The 16,175-nt window shown below is 39.2% G+C and overlaps 1 protein-coding gene across 1 annotated transcript; it reads left to right on the top strand.

Annotated features, from left to right (window-relative positions):
- Positions 1-14,662, top strand: VDAC3 (voltage dependent anion channel 3). Its single transcript, XM_027071483.2, has 9 exons — positions 1-280; positions 3,254-3,322; positions 4,025-4,074; positions 7,960-8,112; positions 8,947-8,999; positions 10,563-10,790; positions 12,072-12,222; positions 13,632-13,689; positions 14,138-14,662. Exons 2-9 carry the CDS (start codon positions 3,256-3,258, stop codon positions 14,227-14,229), a joined length of 852 nt encoding a protein of 283 aa, XP_026927284.1. The 5' UTR covers positions 1-280; positions 3,254-3,255; the 3' UTR covers positions 14,230-14,662.
- The last annotated feature ends 1,513 nt before the right edge of the window (positions 14,663-16,175 follow it).

The following is a 16,175-nucleotide window of genomic DNA, read 5'->3' as shown; positions in this document are numbered from 1 at the left end:
ACATCAACTCCCGCCCCTGCCACCTGCGCGCCGGGCCGTCCCGCGCACGCGCGCACACGGAGCCAGACAGTTGGGTTTGTCCCAGCTGTTCCTCTCCGCACTCAGACCCCCGGCGCGCGACCCGGCGCGACACTACGGCGCAAACGCCGTGCGGGTGGGGGCGGCTAGGGGCGCGCAGGCGCCGCGGGGAGTGTGAGGCCGCGCAGGCGCGGACGGCGTTGGTTTGAAGAAGACCTTCAGCGTTGCCCTGGCGGAGCGGAGACAGGTCCTCTGGTTGGAGGTGAGGAGAGTAGACGCTGTGGGCCGGGCAGCCGGCGGCGGAGCGAGGCCTGGCGGGGGTGGGTGGTGGCCCGCCACAGAGCTGGGGACCCGGTGAGAGGCGGGCCTAACTGAGGGCTCGGAAGGGAGAGAGGAGCCTAATGGGGTGCGGGCCCGGTTGGGCCGCGGAGGGCAGAGAGGATCTTGCTCCCCTGGCCGCCTCAGGTGATGGAGCCGCAGCCCCGGCGTGGGGAGTGGCGCTCGGAACGCCGAGCCGCGACCCTGTCAACGCCTGGTGGGCCCACAGGACATTTCTTTCCAGGCGTCAGGCCAGAAAGGAGGTTGGTTTCTAGGGAAGTTGGATCTTCGACCCCCAACCCCATCCCCCAACCCCGTCCCCAGCTTCCTCTCTGGAATTGTCCAGTATCAGGGGAGCTCTCACACTCCTTACCGCCAGAGAGGATGCCATACGTGCAACTGAAAAAGGCGAAACGAGGAACAAAAGGGGCTCTTTACTGTCAAATTAGTAATTGTGTAAAGCAGTATTACCTAATTAACGCCCCCCCCGCATCTAAAGCAAACCCGTGCGTTGTGCATGCCAACAAACGACCAGCGCATTTTGTAGAGCCAATAGAAATATGTAATGATAGCTTTACTCCCGAGTATCGTGAAGTCTCTGTATCTTATCGATTTTTTGCTTGATCATACCAGCAGTGCATTGCCCATCAGAATCATAGGCCTGAAAAAGTAAGCTTGAACTAGGCAGAATTGAGATCAGTTAGTAAACTAAACCGGCTACACTCCTTGCAAAGTGTCTGGCAGTAAAGCAAAATTCTAAAAGGCTGTAATTAGATGGATGTTTCTAAACATTTAAGTGTACCTTTTCTCTTGTCAGGAGATGAAAATCCAGACTGTAGAGCCTTAACATTTCTGTTTGAATATATAGTGTCTGCGTTTCTATACTTACCTCCCCAAATTTAGACCTCCGGAAAAATTCCAACAGATACCAGCATCGACTGAAATAATAAAGAGTAATATCAAATTGCAGTTGGTCTAGGATCAATCATTTAAATGCAAGGAATTGAACTGTAAAAATAATTGCCCTGGAAGTGGACTCTGAAACCCTGTGGTTTAGAACAAAGTTTTATTATGGTATGAGTCAGTATATTTATACTGACTCTTTCCCCTTTACTGTATGTACTCTCTCTCTCCCTCTCTCTCCCTCTCTCTCTCCCTCTCTCCCCCTCTCCCTCCCTCTCTCCCTCTCTCTCTCCCCCTCTCCCTCCCTCTCTCCCTCTCTCTCTCCCCCTCTCCCTCCCTCTCTCCCTCCCTCTCTCCCGCTCTCCCTCCCTCTCTCTCTTCCTCTCTCTCTCCCTCTCTCTCTCCCTCTCTCTCTCCCTCTCTCTCTTCCTCTCTCTCTCCCTTTCTCTCTCCCTCTCTCTCTCTCTCCCTCCCTCTCTCTCTCTCTCCCTCCCTCTTTCTCTCTCTCCCTCCCTCTCTCTCTCTCTCCCTCCCTCTCTCTCTCTCTCCCTCCCTCTCTCTCTCTCCCTCTCTCCCTCTCTCCCTCTCTCTCTCTCTCTCTCTCTCTCTCTCTCTATACACACACACACACACACACACATACATATTTTTTATATTGTACTCTTCCTTCTTAACGTATATTATCTTCATATTTGACAGGTTTAGGTTAAGGAACAAATTTTAAATGAATTCACAATTAAAAAGTGCATCATGTGTATATTGTGTTCAGATATGGTATAGGCAGAAACTTAGCAGGAGGGCAGATTAAGAGCCAGGATAAATATAAATAACTATTAGTTTGAATGTGTTGCTAGTTCAGGCATAGTTAGTAATTGCATGGGCTAGCTGGTGCTCTGGATTTTTTGGGCCTATTAATTGGGCTAATGGGACTGCTTGAGATGAGATGGTTCTACAAGTGGTTACACATAGTTGTTGAGGCTGCTGCAGGAAAAGAGTTCCCATTATATAAAGAGGGCAAAGGAGTGGTATGCTTATCCGTGTTGATAGCGCTTCTGAGAACTTTAATGTGAGGGCCATGTTGGCAATAGAAAAGCTGAGGAATACCGAGCAGCCAAGATGAAAAAATCAGCCAAGGGGAAAGATTTTTGAAGACTTTAACTTCAGAGCATACACCAGTTTTTGTTAAGCAGAATTATTGCAGGTGAAATTTATCCCGTGTCTAGTTAACGGGTAAGATTATATATTTTTGTTGTTGTTGTTACAATTTTGTTACCTTTTTTTAACGTTTATTTATTTATTTTGAGAGAGGAAAAGAGAGGCAGAGAGAGACGGAAAGAAAATCCCAAGCAGGCTCCATGCTCAGTGCGGAGCCCGAAATGGTGCTGGATCCTACCAATCACGAGATCATGACCTGAGCAGAAATCGAAAGTCAAACACTTAACCGACTGAGCCACCCAGGCGCCCCTATATAATTTTATTTTTAAAAGCTTTGAGAGAGGACATATTCTAGAAGAATACATTTCAATTAGTGTGGTAATTCTTATTTTAAGAGCTGAATTTCAGAGTGGCAAAAATGTTCACCTTGAAGATTTTTAATGCATCTATTCCTACAGTTCTTTAAAACAATTTTACCTTGTCACTTTATATAGCTCTTAGGCTTTATTTTATATGTCATATATAAAATATATATAATATAATACATATATTATAAAATCTAATTTAACACAGCATCTCCTTCAGCCTGTGAGAAATTTCTTTTCTTTGAAATGCAGTCAGAAAGATGACCTCTGTGAATTGCACGAAAAAACCCTTTTATTCTCCAGTGTTCTGAAAAGTTCTTTGTAAAGGAGCAGAATGCCTTCTCCTAACTTTGCTTGCATTAGGGTATAAGCCTTAATGATGCAAAGGAAGAGAAAAGTGTATACCTCTTCTCACAGGACTAAATACGAGGACTGTGGGTGAATAAATACTCAATGGTTATTTTTATTCCTTTGTCCTCATTTTTCTTTATAAGATATGTGTAACACACCAACTTACTGTGACCTAGGAAAGGCCGCCAAGGATGTCTTCAACAAAGGATACGGTAAGAATGCTACTGTAAATTTCCAATTTTGGGTAATGGTTGGTGTTGAATGCTTACTATATGCAAGATAGTGCTAGTAAGATAAGGTTAACATTAATCTACTTTATAAGATTTAAGGGGATAACTGTCAACAGGTTATTAGACTTGACTCTTTAGAGGTAGAGTCCCTTACAAGCATTAAAAGCTATTATATACATATACACATACATATATTATGCATATTTAATGTTAGCTGTAAGGTGAAGTAATATAAATCTGTAACACTTATGTCTCTCCTGGCTAGCCCTGGGGACAATTAAAGTGGGGACTACATTTTTCCTTCTCCTAATTTTCATGAGTGTGAAGACACAACTTTTGACTTCTTTGGAGTAACATTCTTTGATTCCAAATGGACATTTATTTTTAGTTTTTAAAATTTAATGTTTAAATTTTTAATTTTCGTTCTATACATTTGATTTTTCTTATTAATTAGTATAGTTATTTAAGTTTATACTTTTATAAGCATAACACTTTTTGATAATTTTTATTCTTTGAGGGCTTAAAAATTATACTTAGTTCATTATAATTGTTTTTATGGAACTCTCACCTAATGAGAATACTTTGTATTTTCCATATGGAAGGACCATTTTCATAATTTCTAAGTTGTAAAAACTGGAGCGAATGTCACATTTTATACATTAATGTGTTTTTGTGTGTGTCTAGGATTTGGCATGGTCAAAATAGACCTGAGAACCAAGTCTTGTAGTGGAGTGGTAAGTACCCAAGACATAGATAGATAGATATAGATACAGATATATATATTTTTTAACATTTATTTGTTTAATGTGGGAGAGCGCAAGCAGGGTAGGGGCAGAGAGAGAGAATCCCAAGCAGGCTCCGTGCTGTCACCGCAGAGCCTGACACAGTGCTTGATCTCATGAACTTGAAATCATGACCTAAGCTGAAATCAAGAGTTGGACACTTAACTGACTGAGCCACCCTGCCCCCGCCCCAATATATTTTTAATAGATGTAGCATAATTAACCTAAAGGAACCTGTTTAAAAGTGTTTAGTCTAGTTGTGTGAATCAGCATACATTTGGTCCTACGCTATCTTACCTACAGTTTTGTCATATTCTCAGATTTCAGTGAGCATCTTCCCTGTAGCCCATAGACAATCCAGGTTGAATTTTGGGGGGGGGGGGGTCCTTTGTGTTTGCCATAATAAGAATATGCTGAATCTTACTCTCAGGACATAAAATATATATGTATTTTGGACATATATCACATCTTTATACTTTCATGAGTACGTGTATGGCTACTAAATACTTTCATTATAATGAGTTTATGCAAGTTTTATTGCCCTCTTACAAAAACAAATTAACTTTAGCTTCTATCCCTTCATGATTAGTCAAAACAAATGTAGAAATAAAATGCATATAGAGGATTAATCTACTGTATTTATTGATGTTCATAAAGTCTTTTTTACTGGAAGTTATTTATATAGTAAAGGATATAGGCATATTTTCAAAGTGTTATTAACCAGAACTTTTATTCAGTAAATCTGGCAAATGAATTAGCTTTACATTCACCTCATTCTCTGATGTCTTCTCATTGGCAGCATCTCTTTTTAGTATTTACCTATTGAAACCAGTGCGGATTTTATTTCTGGATAGAATGATTTAGTTAAAAGGGCTAGAGGCATGTGGAATTCATATGATACTTTGTCTCATACTCCATGTAATCCTGGTTTGTCACCATCATTTTTTTCCTGGGTTTTCTAGTGGTAAATAAATATATATGCAACTGCCTACTAGGATGGGCATGTAGTTATATGATTCTGTTAAAATGGAAAAATTATACTCACTTTGAATAGGGTTTCAGAATTTGCTCAAGTTAGGTTTGTGTTGCAAAAATCATCGACTAAAATTTTATCTCCCTTTCATGCTGCTGTGGTGTGGGACTGTTCATTCAGATGGTAAGAAAAACAGAGCATATTTGTGTGCTTGTTTTTATGACTGCTTTTGGTCTCTGGTATTGATTTAGGATAAATTTCATCCATTGCTCCAATCAGATATCAGATTGTACTTAATATATGGCATCTATTTAACAGTAGCATTTTTATGGTAGTTTTGTTGCTTATTTATTATAGAGCTGTAGACGTTAAATGCATGTTATAAATGTATTTTGCACTGTTCCTTCTAATGATGAAATTAGAGAAAAACTGAAGCAGTTGTGAGCCAATGCTAATTTTTTAACTTAGAAAAATTCTGGCCTTTTCTTTGAGATTTGTACATCTGGTATTTTAGACTTTTGAGAGACTTTCAAAGTAAGAAATGATGACGATAAATAGGGAAAAAATGTAGACTAAATACACTTTTACCGTAGGTTTGTGTGTGAAGTTTTTCTAACACTAAAATTGAGGTTTATATTTGCTATACTTTCAAGTTTATGAGAGGTGTATGTACAAAAGAAAACACTGGGTAGCTGGATCTACTGAAAAAAAGCAACAGTCACAGTAAATAATTGTGTAGACTTCTAAACATGACTAGTGTTTTGTCATTTTGTACTGAGACCTTGCCCTAAAATGTGCAGCATGATACTCTCTTGGAAAACTTCCTGCGTGGTGTTGATAAACAGATCATAGTTTCCCAGTTGTCTCATCAGCCTGTAGAACTAGATGTGGGGAGCAGGGTATTTGGTAAAGGGAGGATTCATATTGCACGCAGTGAAACAGAACTGCTCAGGGCTGGCAGCATTTCATTACTGTTGGCAGTATTTCAGAAATGCGCTCTAAAAACAGGGCCAATCAGAAGGTTTTTTTCTCGACAGTTCATAGATTGTCAGTGACAGGTGTTGACTGTTTGCTTCCTTTTAGAAGGAGATCTATTTCCTATTGCTCATTGTCATATGACTGAAAGGACACCTACTGAGGGAGGAGGATATATTTCAAGATGTTCATAGTAACTATTTGATAGAAAACACTTTATTTTTATTTTTTTTTTAATTTTTTTTTTCTCAACGTTTATTTATTTTTGGGACAGAGAGAGACAGAGCATGAACAGGGGAGGGGCAGAGAGAGAGGGAGACACAGAATCGGAAACAGGCTCCAGGCTCTGAGCCATCAGCCCAGAGCCTGATGCGGGGCTCGAACTCACAGACCGCGAGATCGTGACCTGGCTGAAGTCGGACACTTAACCGACTGCGCCACCCAGGCGCCCCTAGAAAACACTTTAAAAGGTAGATGAGGAGAAGGGAGAAAAAGGGACAAGTTATAACATTACATTTTGTTGTGAAAAATGGGTACATACTTACAAATAATGAAATTGTTTATACTGAAAGTTTTACAGATAGTTAAAAAAAAATTTTTTTTTTAATGTTTATCTATTTTTGAGAGCGACAGAACGTGAGCAGGGGAGGGACAGAGAGAGAGGGAGACACAGAATCTGAAGCAGGCTCCAGGCTCTGAGCTGTCAGCACAGAGCCCAATGTGGGGCTCGATTTCACAAACTGTGAGATCATGACCTGAGCCAAGAGATCATGACCTGAGTTGAAGTTGGACACTTAACCGACTGAGCCATCCAGGAGCCCCTTACAGATACGATAGCTTTGTGGACCAAAGCAATAAAGTTTTCATAACAGTGTGAATGTACTTAATGCCACCGAACTGCACACTTAAAAATGGTAAATTAGGTGTATTTTACCACAGTAAAAATTAAAAACAATTATTTTGATGCAATGAAGTTTTGACTCTATTGAAGAGGATAGGGTAGTCCTTTCTAGTGTTTGGGGATTTTTTTTTTTTTAATTTTTTTTTTTAACGTTTATCCATTTTTGAGACAGAGACAGAGCATGAACGGGGGAGGGTCAGAGAGAGGGAGACACAGAATCCAAAACAGGCTCCAGGCTCCAAGCTGTCAGCACAGAGCCCGACACGGGGCTCGAACTCACGGACTGCGAGATCGTGACCTGAGCCAAAGTCGGCCACTCAACCGACTGAGCCACCCAGGTGCCCCTAGTGTTTGGGGATTTTTAAGTACGTTAAAATTAACTAATAGTTTGAAACATATGATAGAGAATGAATAAGCATTTTCAGGTCATGAAAATAAAATGTTCAAGATCTAATATTTTTGTGTTTTTGGTAAAGGAATTTATTTTCAGTAAAGATATTTCTCTTTTATTTTTATTATTTTTTAAATTTATTTTGAGAGAGACCAGGGGCACATGCACTTGAACAGGGGAGGTGCACAGAGGGCAAGAGAGAATCCCAAGCAGGCTCCACGCTGTCAGCACAGAGCCTGATGTGGGACTTGAACTTAAGAACCTGAGACTATGACTTGAGCCAAAACCAAGAGTCAGATGCTTAACCAACTAAGCCATCCAGGTGCCCCAAGATATTTCTCTTCTAAAAAAGAGAGTTTAAGATTTCCATTTTAGTAAGAGAGTATATTGAACAAGAAATATCAGTAAGAGAGGTGGAATAATGGAAAGATCTGAAACTCGTTAAACTTTAGAAATAGGAAAGAAGGAAAGCAGGAAATAAGTTGTGATAGAAAGTAAACTATATTGGTTTCCGATGCATTGAACACTACTTTCTGAAATGAGTATTTTTTTGTTTGATGAGCTGTTTTTAAAGTAATTATTTTTCTTGCTTATCAGGAATTTTCTACTTCTGGTCATGCTTACACTGATACAGGAAAAGCGTCAGGCAACCTAGAGACCAAATATAAGGTCTGTAACTATGGACTTACCTTCACTCAGAAATGGAACACAGATAACACTCTTGGAACAGAAATCTCTTTGGAGAATAAGGTAAAAGAAAGCATTAGAAATTACTTTTAGGTTAAATTTATCTTGCAGATAAAATGATCTATAAACCCCAAATACAACATGAATGAGATCTTATAACCTATATAGTAGCCATATTTTTTTCTCTGCATGTGGCCTTCTCTGGTATATTTTACATTTCTAGAAAGTGAAGCGTTGTTTGTGAGTACATAATTATCACATTACATCTTGGTTCTGACCAGTTCTACTTATAACTGAGCCTCTCCTGGTAAACTAGACTATTTATAGTGATTTTGTTTGATTTTATTTTGTAATCATTGCAAAATTGGCTCTGTAGAAAAATCTTTCTAACTTCTGTAATGTTTCTAAAGAGAAAAATTTATCAGCAGATATTTGTCACGTACAAATATTTGCTTTGTACAGGACACTATTTTTTGAGATATGTCTATATGAACATCATCATGTATCAGTAATATATATGTATAGCTGAATAAATTACTTAGGTTGGCTTGTTAAATGTCAGGTTATCTCATTACAGTAATTTTAAGAGTGTATCAAGATTATTTGGTTGTATTGGAATTTTTTTTTTTATTGCAATTAATGTTATTGGCTGTAATAGATTTGACCTACAACTTAAACCTGTATTTTGGTGAGAGAATCATGATGCAGCCTGGGAATAAGGGGACAGGGGAAGGAGACAGGGAAGAATAAAGAGGTAATTTATTAAATAATTGAATATTTGGCTTTCTTTAATGACTTTTTTTGTTTGGAAGTTAGAGAAAACTTTAGACTTGTTTTCTTAGGTCAAAAGAAGAATAGAAAATTACTAATTGTTCGTTTTAAATCTTTATTTTTCAGTTGGCTGAGGGGTTGAAACTGACTCTTGATACCATATTTGTACCGAACACAGGGTAATTATCCAAACCCCATTTTCTGTTTTTGTAGTCTGTAGAGATAGAGAGCTTTAGAACAGGGAGTTGCAATGAAAAGTTTAGGTGCAGGGAGAACGTAGGAGGTTGCTTTTAGGAACCCCAGAGACCTTGTGTATGTACTAAAGAGAAAGGAGGACTCCCTTGAAGCAAAGTAAAGTTTTGATATGAAAATTGAACAGATGAACAAAAATATAAAGCTGGTCCAAGGAGGCACATAGTAGGAAAAATTTAGGCTATACACGGGCTTGAGACTAGATCTTTTCTTTCTTTTTTTTCTAAAATATTTTATTAAGTAATCTCTACACCAAACCTGAGGCTCCGACTCATAACCCCAAGACCAAGAATCACATGCTTTACCAATTGAGCCAACCAGGCACCCTGAGACTAGATATTTCTTAAGCTCTTCTAAAGATTCATGGATGTAGTATTTTGCTGAGAAGTTAATTTCCTAAGAATAACTGTAATCTCCCAGCGTTGGAACACTATAAACAGTAGTTCTGCTACTGATGTGCTTTCTTGGCCTTTAAAAATCCCCCAGCTTCTCTGCCCCCGTTTCTTCATCTGAAAAATGGGCATGGTGTTGTTTCCTATGGGCCGCTGCTAGATAAAGGCAGAATGACATTTTTCCTCAGCTGTGACAGCATGTGTGTCATTCCTGCCACACAGTTCAGTTATCTTCCAGATAAATACTCTCAGAAGAAGCCTGCTTAGAAGACAACAGGATTATTAAGAACCAATTTCTTGGGGCGCCTGGGTGGCTCAGTCGGTTAAGTGTCTGACTTCAGCTCAGGTCATGATCTCGCAGTTTGTGAGTTCGAGCCCCGTGTCAGGCTCTGTGCTGACAGCTCAGAGCCTGGAGCCTGCTTCAGATTCTGTGTCTCTCCTTCTCTCTCTGCCCCTTCCCCACTCACGCTCTGTCTCTCTGTCTTTCAATAATAAATAAACGTTAAAAAAAATTTTTTTTTTTTTTAAAAAAGAACCAATTTCTTGTTTTCGGTACTGTCCTTCAAAAATGTATACTTCTCTTCCATCCATCCATCTGATATTTATTGTCCAGGGAGAAAACACTCACCTTAAGGAAAATAAATATGTTTACTAAAGCACTCTACCCTTAAAAAAAATACACTTCTTTTTGAGAAGTTAAGTGTGTCGGGTGTTACGTTTTATAGCATTTGGGCATTTAAAAACATTTAAAGAGATTTGGCTTCTCATGAATACATATGTATTCAGATTACTAATTCGGTACTGAAATATCTTATTCCTTTTTAGACTTTTGTTAATGCCTTTGTGAAATTAATCATGAAATATCCCATCATTTGTACTTACAGTGAAGAATAGATAAAAATAGTATATGTATTTAAAATCCTAACAAAATTATATTTGTAGAGCTAAGTCATTTGAAATTTTACTATATGTATACCATCTACCAAAATAATATTTACATTGGGGGAAGGAGGGGATCTTTCTTACTCTAAAGATTTCTAGACAGTAGTAGAAACTCATGTTGTTTTCATTGTATTGTTTTTATTTGTCTGTTTACAGAAAGAAGAGTGGAAAATTAAAGGCCTCCTATAAGCGGGAATGTTTCAGTCTCGGCAGCAATGTTGATATAGATTTTTCTGGACCAACCATCTATGGCTGGGCTGTGTTAGCCTTTGAAGGTTGGCTTGCTGGCTATCAGATGAGTTTCGACACAGCCAAATCCAAACTGTCACAGAATAATTTTGCTCTGGGTTACAAGGCCGCAGACTTCCAGCTGCACACTCATGTGTGAGTGTTTATAATTCACTCCTCCTTTAGTACTAGTGCAGTTGCCCAAAAAGATGGTAGCCATTAACATGCTGAGAAAGTTAGAAATGAGGTACCTGCATTTAATGTGCTTTGGTGGACATCCAGCCTCACTGTACTAATTTTCCTAGTCAGCAAAACATTGCCAGAGGTTAGGGCACTTGGTGCATTGTGCTGTGCTGCTGATAGTAACTGGCCTCTCAGCCTGTACCCCAAATTTTAGGAAGGTCTAGAATCTATACAAGAACCACTGGGTTGGAGAGAGCCCAGGACATGGTCACCTCCTGATAAAAGGGATCCTTTGGAGACTCTTCTGCTTCCTCTAGTGCCCTACTTAGCTTGTCAGTATCTGGAAGTAGATCTGTTATTTGGATCATGAAGAGCAACCACTCAGTTGACCTGAGCATTCTGGAACATCCCCAGTAATTCTATGGAGGTTTTAGGTACTCACAGTCAGAACCCAGCCACCCCTGTTGCATTCAGAAGAAGCAGAAGTCCTCAAAGCAATCCTGGATTCAATTCTGTAGGCTGCATCCTGTTGGTTAAATGAATTTGAATTTTTAAATTGTATTTAATGTCTTGGCCTACTGGGCACTGTACTATTCCAGGAAGAAAAAGCAAAGGATAAGCTAGGTGTTTTTCAAGTGGTGTAGATTGCCCTTCACTAGATATTCCAGTTCACTGAAATAAAGTGAAGCAATGGTATGGACAGTGGCATTAAAATTGATGAAGCAGTATTATCAGGAAAACCATGGAAAGTAGGGACCAAGTTCTGGGATGCTTTGAAGCAATAATGTAGGCACTTCTCTAGAGAAATACACCCTAGGTATTGTGTTTGGGGTGCTTTCTGATGCTAGGATTGTGTCTCAGATGAAGTTAAAAATTGGCTTTCTTCTTGTTATTTATTTTGCAGAATCCTTATTGAACTCTACTTTTAGGTCTCTAAATTCTTTGAACATCTCAAAGACTTATAGATCATATTTACTAGAGGCGTCTGCCTTCATAATTGAATTTTGTCTAAAAAATTCGTATGGAGGAGCTGAATAAATGAATCAGATGTTAACTACATTTTAATCAGATGGTTATAAATTACGTAACTGGATTTAGTTCCTTGTTTTGTTTGGTAGTCATTTATACTAGAAGTTTGCTGAAATAGGTAGTTGCAAAGTGAGATCCTTATCCAGATAGTCTTAGAATTTTTTCCATGTCATAAGAGTGGTACTAGCTAGATATTTATGACTTTTTCTTATATCTTGAAAATAGGAATGACGGCACTGAATTTGGAGGGTCTATCTACCAGAAGGTTAATGAGAAGATTGAAACATCAATAAACCTTGCTTGGACGGCTGGCAGTAACAATACCCGTTTTGGCATCGCTGCTAAATACAAGCTGGACTGTAGAACTTCTCTATCTGTAAGAATGTGCTATGAGATTGGATCTACTCTTAGGGTTTCATCTGAGTTGTAAATGAATGTTGTGAGATGGTTGTTGTACACATGTTCTCCATTAACTTTAGTGAGATGCTCATTGTGTAGTGAAAAGAGTATCACACCTCACGTCCTAGAATGTGGGTTCTAGTCCTAGTTCCTCCTGTATTTGGCTGTTGTCTGACCTTCTCAAGTCATTTTTATCTCTTTGGCCTCAAAATTTTCCTATCTGTAAATTCATGGGATTTGATTACTATTCCTGTGGCTCTTAGTAATTCTTATTAATACTGACACTAATTGAGCTCTTCAATTTCAGGTACTATACTAAGGGCTTTATGTGTAGTATCTCATTTAGTCCTCCCAGCTACTCTTGTGGTGAGTAGTATCTTCATGCCCATTTTATAGATGAGGGAACTGAGACTTGGAGAGGTCAGGTAACTTGCCCAAAGTCACACAGTAAGAGGCATTGTCAAGATTTGAACCCAGATCTTCTCTCACCAGAGTTTATGTTCTAACTACTGTCAGAGTAGTTTATGTCTAACTACTGTAAACTGGCATCTCGAAGAATTCAGTACACCAGGGTGTTTGGCTGCACAGTGTTTTATTTATTTTTTTAAAGTTTATTGGGGTGCCTGGGTAGCTCAGTTGGTTAGATGTCCAACTTTGGCTCAGGTCATGATCTCGTGGTTCATGAGTTTGAGCTCCGCATCCGGCTCTGTGTTGATAGCTCAGAGTCTGGAGCCTGCCTCAGGATTCTGTGTCTCCCTCTCTCTGTCCCTTCCCTGCTCACACTCTGTTTCTCTCTCTCTTTCAAAAATAAGTAAACATTAAAAAAAATTTTTTTTTTGAAGTATGGAGCAGAAATTTACTTGGAATTGGTTGTGGTACACTGAAAATTTGTATTTGTCCAAACAAGCTCTCCTATTCTAACAATCAAAATGGAAGTCATAGGTGCCTCCATTTATGAATGTTTATTTTGGAGGAGGGGCAGAGAGAGAGAGAGAGAGAGAATCCCAAGCAGGCTCCGTGTTGCCAGTGCAGACTCGATGTGGGGCTCGAACTCAGGAAACTGTGAGATCATGACCTGAGCCGAACAAGAGTCGGATGCTTTTAACCACCTGAGCTACCCAGGCACACCTGGCTGCACAGTGTTTTAAAAAATTTGTTTGAGGCCTTTAAGCATGCATTCTCAAAGTCCCTACTATCTCTCCCAGTCCTATTAACTGAAGAGACTTACATTTTTATTAATTAAATTTTCAGTTCCAGTAATTCTAGATTGACCCCAAGGTGCTTTAGTTTTGGAAATCTGATGCATGAAATGGTGCTTGTACTGGACTTACATATTATGAAGTTGGTTGTTTTCTAACTGTTTCTATTTCATCTCCTAATTTTTAGGCTAAAGTAAATAATGCCAGCCTGATTGGACTGGGTTATACTCAGACTCTTCGACCAGGTGAGTAAAGGAATTAATAACATTGGATGTGGGGTAGGAGATGATGGAAAAATGATGAAAATAACCTATAAAACTTACAATCAACTGTAGGTTGATTCAGTCCATTGTGTAACAATTGGTTATTCATACAAAGTAAAGCAGATCAAGTGCTTTTGTTTAAAAAATAATTCTATATTTCTAACCAGGTCACTGTGGCTTGTGAGTTTGGTTGGTCATTCATTATTCTTAACCCTGAATTCCAAATAAAGTTTGCTGTGATTGTGCTTTGCTCATTGCAGATCAAATGATTATAGGTAACTCTGTTGACTTAGTGGTACCTGAATGCTTGTAACTCTTACACCCAGCTGCAATCCATGCCCTTGATTCCACCCATGTTCATTGTTTCTAGAAAATGAAAAGCTGATTGTAATACTTGTTACGAGTGATTGTGGTGTTTTCTTCTTCCTAGGAGTCAAACTGACCCTATCAGCTTTAATCGACGGAAAGAACTTCAATGCAGGAGGTCACAAGGTTGGGTTGGGATTTGAGCTAGAAGCTTAATGTGGTTTTGAGTAAAGCATCCGATTTGTCCCTGGAGGTGAAGAGAACCCACTATGTTTTGGCCTTAAAATTCTTCTGTGAAATTTCAAAAGTGAACTTTTTATTCTTCCAAAGAATTGTAATCCTCCCCACACTGAAGTCTAGAGATCGCAAGTCCATCCTGAGGGAGGTACTTGAAGGCATGCCTGGAAGTTGTCATGTTTGTGCCACATTTCAGTTGAGTTCCACAGTGTTATTTTAAATGTGTTCCTCAGCGACAATGTAGTGTCATGTTACAAAGGAAATGACCCAATCCTCCAGTTTGTACATCACGTCCTGCATGTCCCACACCACTTTTTCATGACCTTTTAATATATTGGTCTCTGTGCTGTAGTGGAATCCTTGGTTTTGCATCAGAGTAAAATAAAATAAACCCATCACATTTGGAACATAATTGCTCATCTGATTTGCTAGTGATGGTTTTCTTATATTTGGTGTGATAGGTTTTGTTTTGAAAAATACTCTCATAGGTGATGGGATTTAGGTCTAAAGTGGTATGTCTGGAATGTCTGTGCTATTGCCTGTCCCTTCCATCTGTCTTTACGGCTCTGACTGTTCCTCTGCACTCAGGCTGAGGAGTGAAACAGTGAGTTTTGTTCTGCTGGACGCCTTTGTTGGGGTGCTTGCTTCCTATTGCACTAAAGCAGGACCATGTTGGTAGTTTAGTAAAGCTGCTGAGAAAGAGTGGGGGCGGGGGTGGTGAGTGGGCAGAAAGACGGGCAAAGGGGAGGGTACAGTTGGGGAAATGCTGTCGGGAGGACACTGGTAGGTGGAGGCACGTCTGCAGCTCCTCCCAGGGCTTCAGGAAAGTGCTTTCGATTACTGGATCTAGAGAAATGATAACCCAAAAATGGAGATACCGGTTTGGAAAAGAAATGAGTAGGCTCTAATATCTTCAGGGCTTTCTGGTAAATATTGTCCTTTCCAAAAATAGAACTCTTTTTGAAATCTTCTTTTTAAAAACAGTATATGCTGGTTGCAACAAATTCACTCAGCTTAGACATTAAAAGTGAAAATTTGCATTCCTCTCTCCAGTCCCTCTTTCTTCTACGACTTCTAACAGTTCGATGTATATCTTTGCAGATACTTTTCAGTGTCTTTAGAGATTACATAAATATATGTATATAATATTAAAATCCACATCTTGTTTTGCAATATACTTTATTTATTGTTTATTTATTTTTAAGTAATCTCTGCATGTGATGTGGGGCTTGAACTTAGAACCCTAAGATCGAGAGTCAGTATGTTCCAACCAACTGAGCCAGCCAGGCGCCCCACAATATACTTTTAAATTTAACATATCAGAGTTCTTTTTATGTTTGTTCATATAGATCTGTCTTATGTTTTTTATTATACTTGACTATAAATGTGATATTATTGAACTATTCTCCTTTTTACTGTATTGAGTTTTTTGCTTTATAAATAATGCTGCATTGAATATCTTTGTGTCTACTTCTATAAATATTTCCATAGCACTACCCAATAGATCTTTCTGTGATGATGAAAATGATGTGTCTGCCTTGTCTCGTATGGTAGTCATTAGACACATGTAGCTGTTGAGCACTTGAAATGTAACTAGGTCAGTGGAAGAACTCAATTTTTTAATTTTTTTTTTTAAGGTTTTTTTTTTTTTTTTTTGAGTGAGTGAGCAGGAGAGGGCCAGAGAGAGAGGGAGAGAGAGAATCCCAAGCAGGCTCTGCACTAACAGCATGGAGCCAGACGTGGGGCTTGAACTCAAGAACTGTTGACACCATGACCTGAGCCAAAACCAAGGGTCAGACACTTAACTGGCCGAGCCACCCAGGCACTTCAGAACTCAATTAGAAAAAAATAAAAAAATTGTAGGGGGTACCTGGTGGTTCAGTAGTTAAGCATCTGACTTTGGCTCAAGTCTTATCTCACTGTTT

Source organism: Acinonyx jubatus, chromosome B1 (assembly GCF_027475565.1).
Source record: "Acinonyx jubatus isolate Ajub_Pintada_27869175 chromosome B1, VMU_Ajub_asm_v1.0, whole genome shotgun sequence".
NCBI classification, from domain to species: domain Eukaryota; kingdom Metazoa; phylum Chordata; class Mammalia; order Carnivora; family Felidae; genus Acinonyx; species Acinonyx jubatus.
The sequence above is the reverse complement of the archived record's forward strand: the minus strand, read 5'-3'. Positions and strand labels throughout refer to the sequence as shown.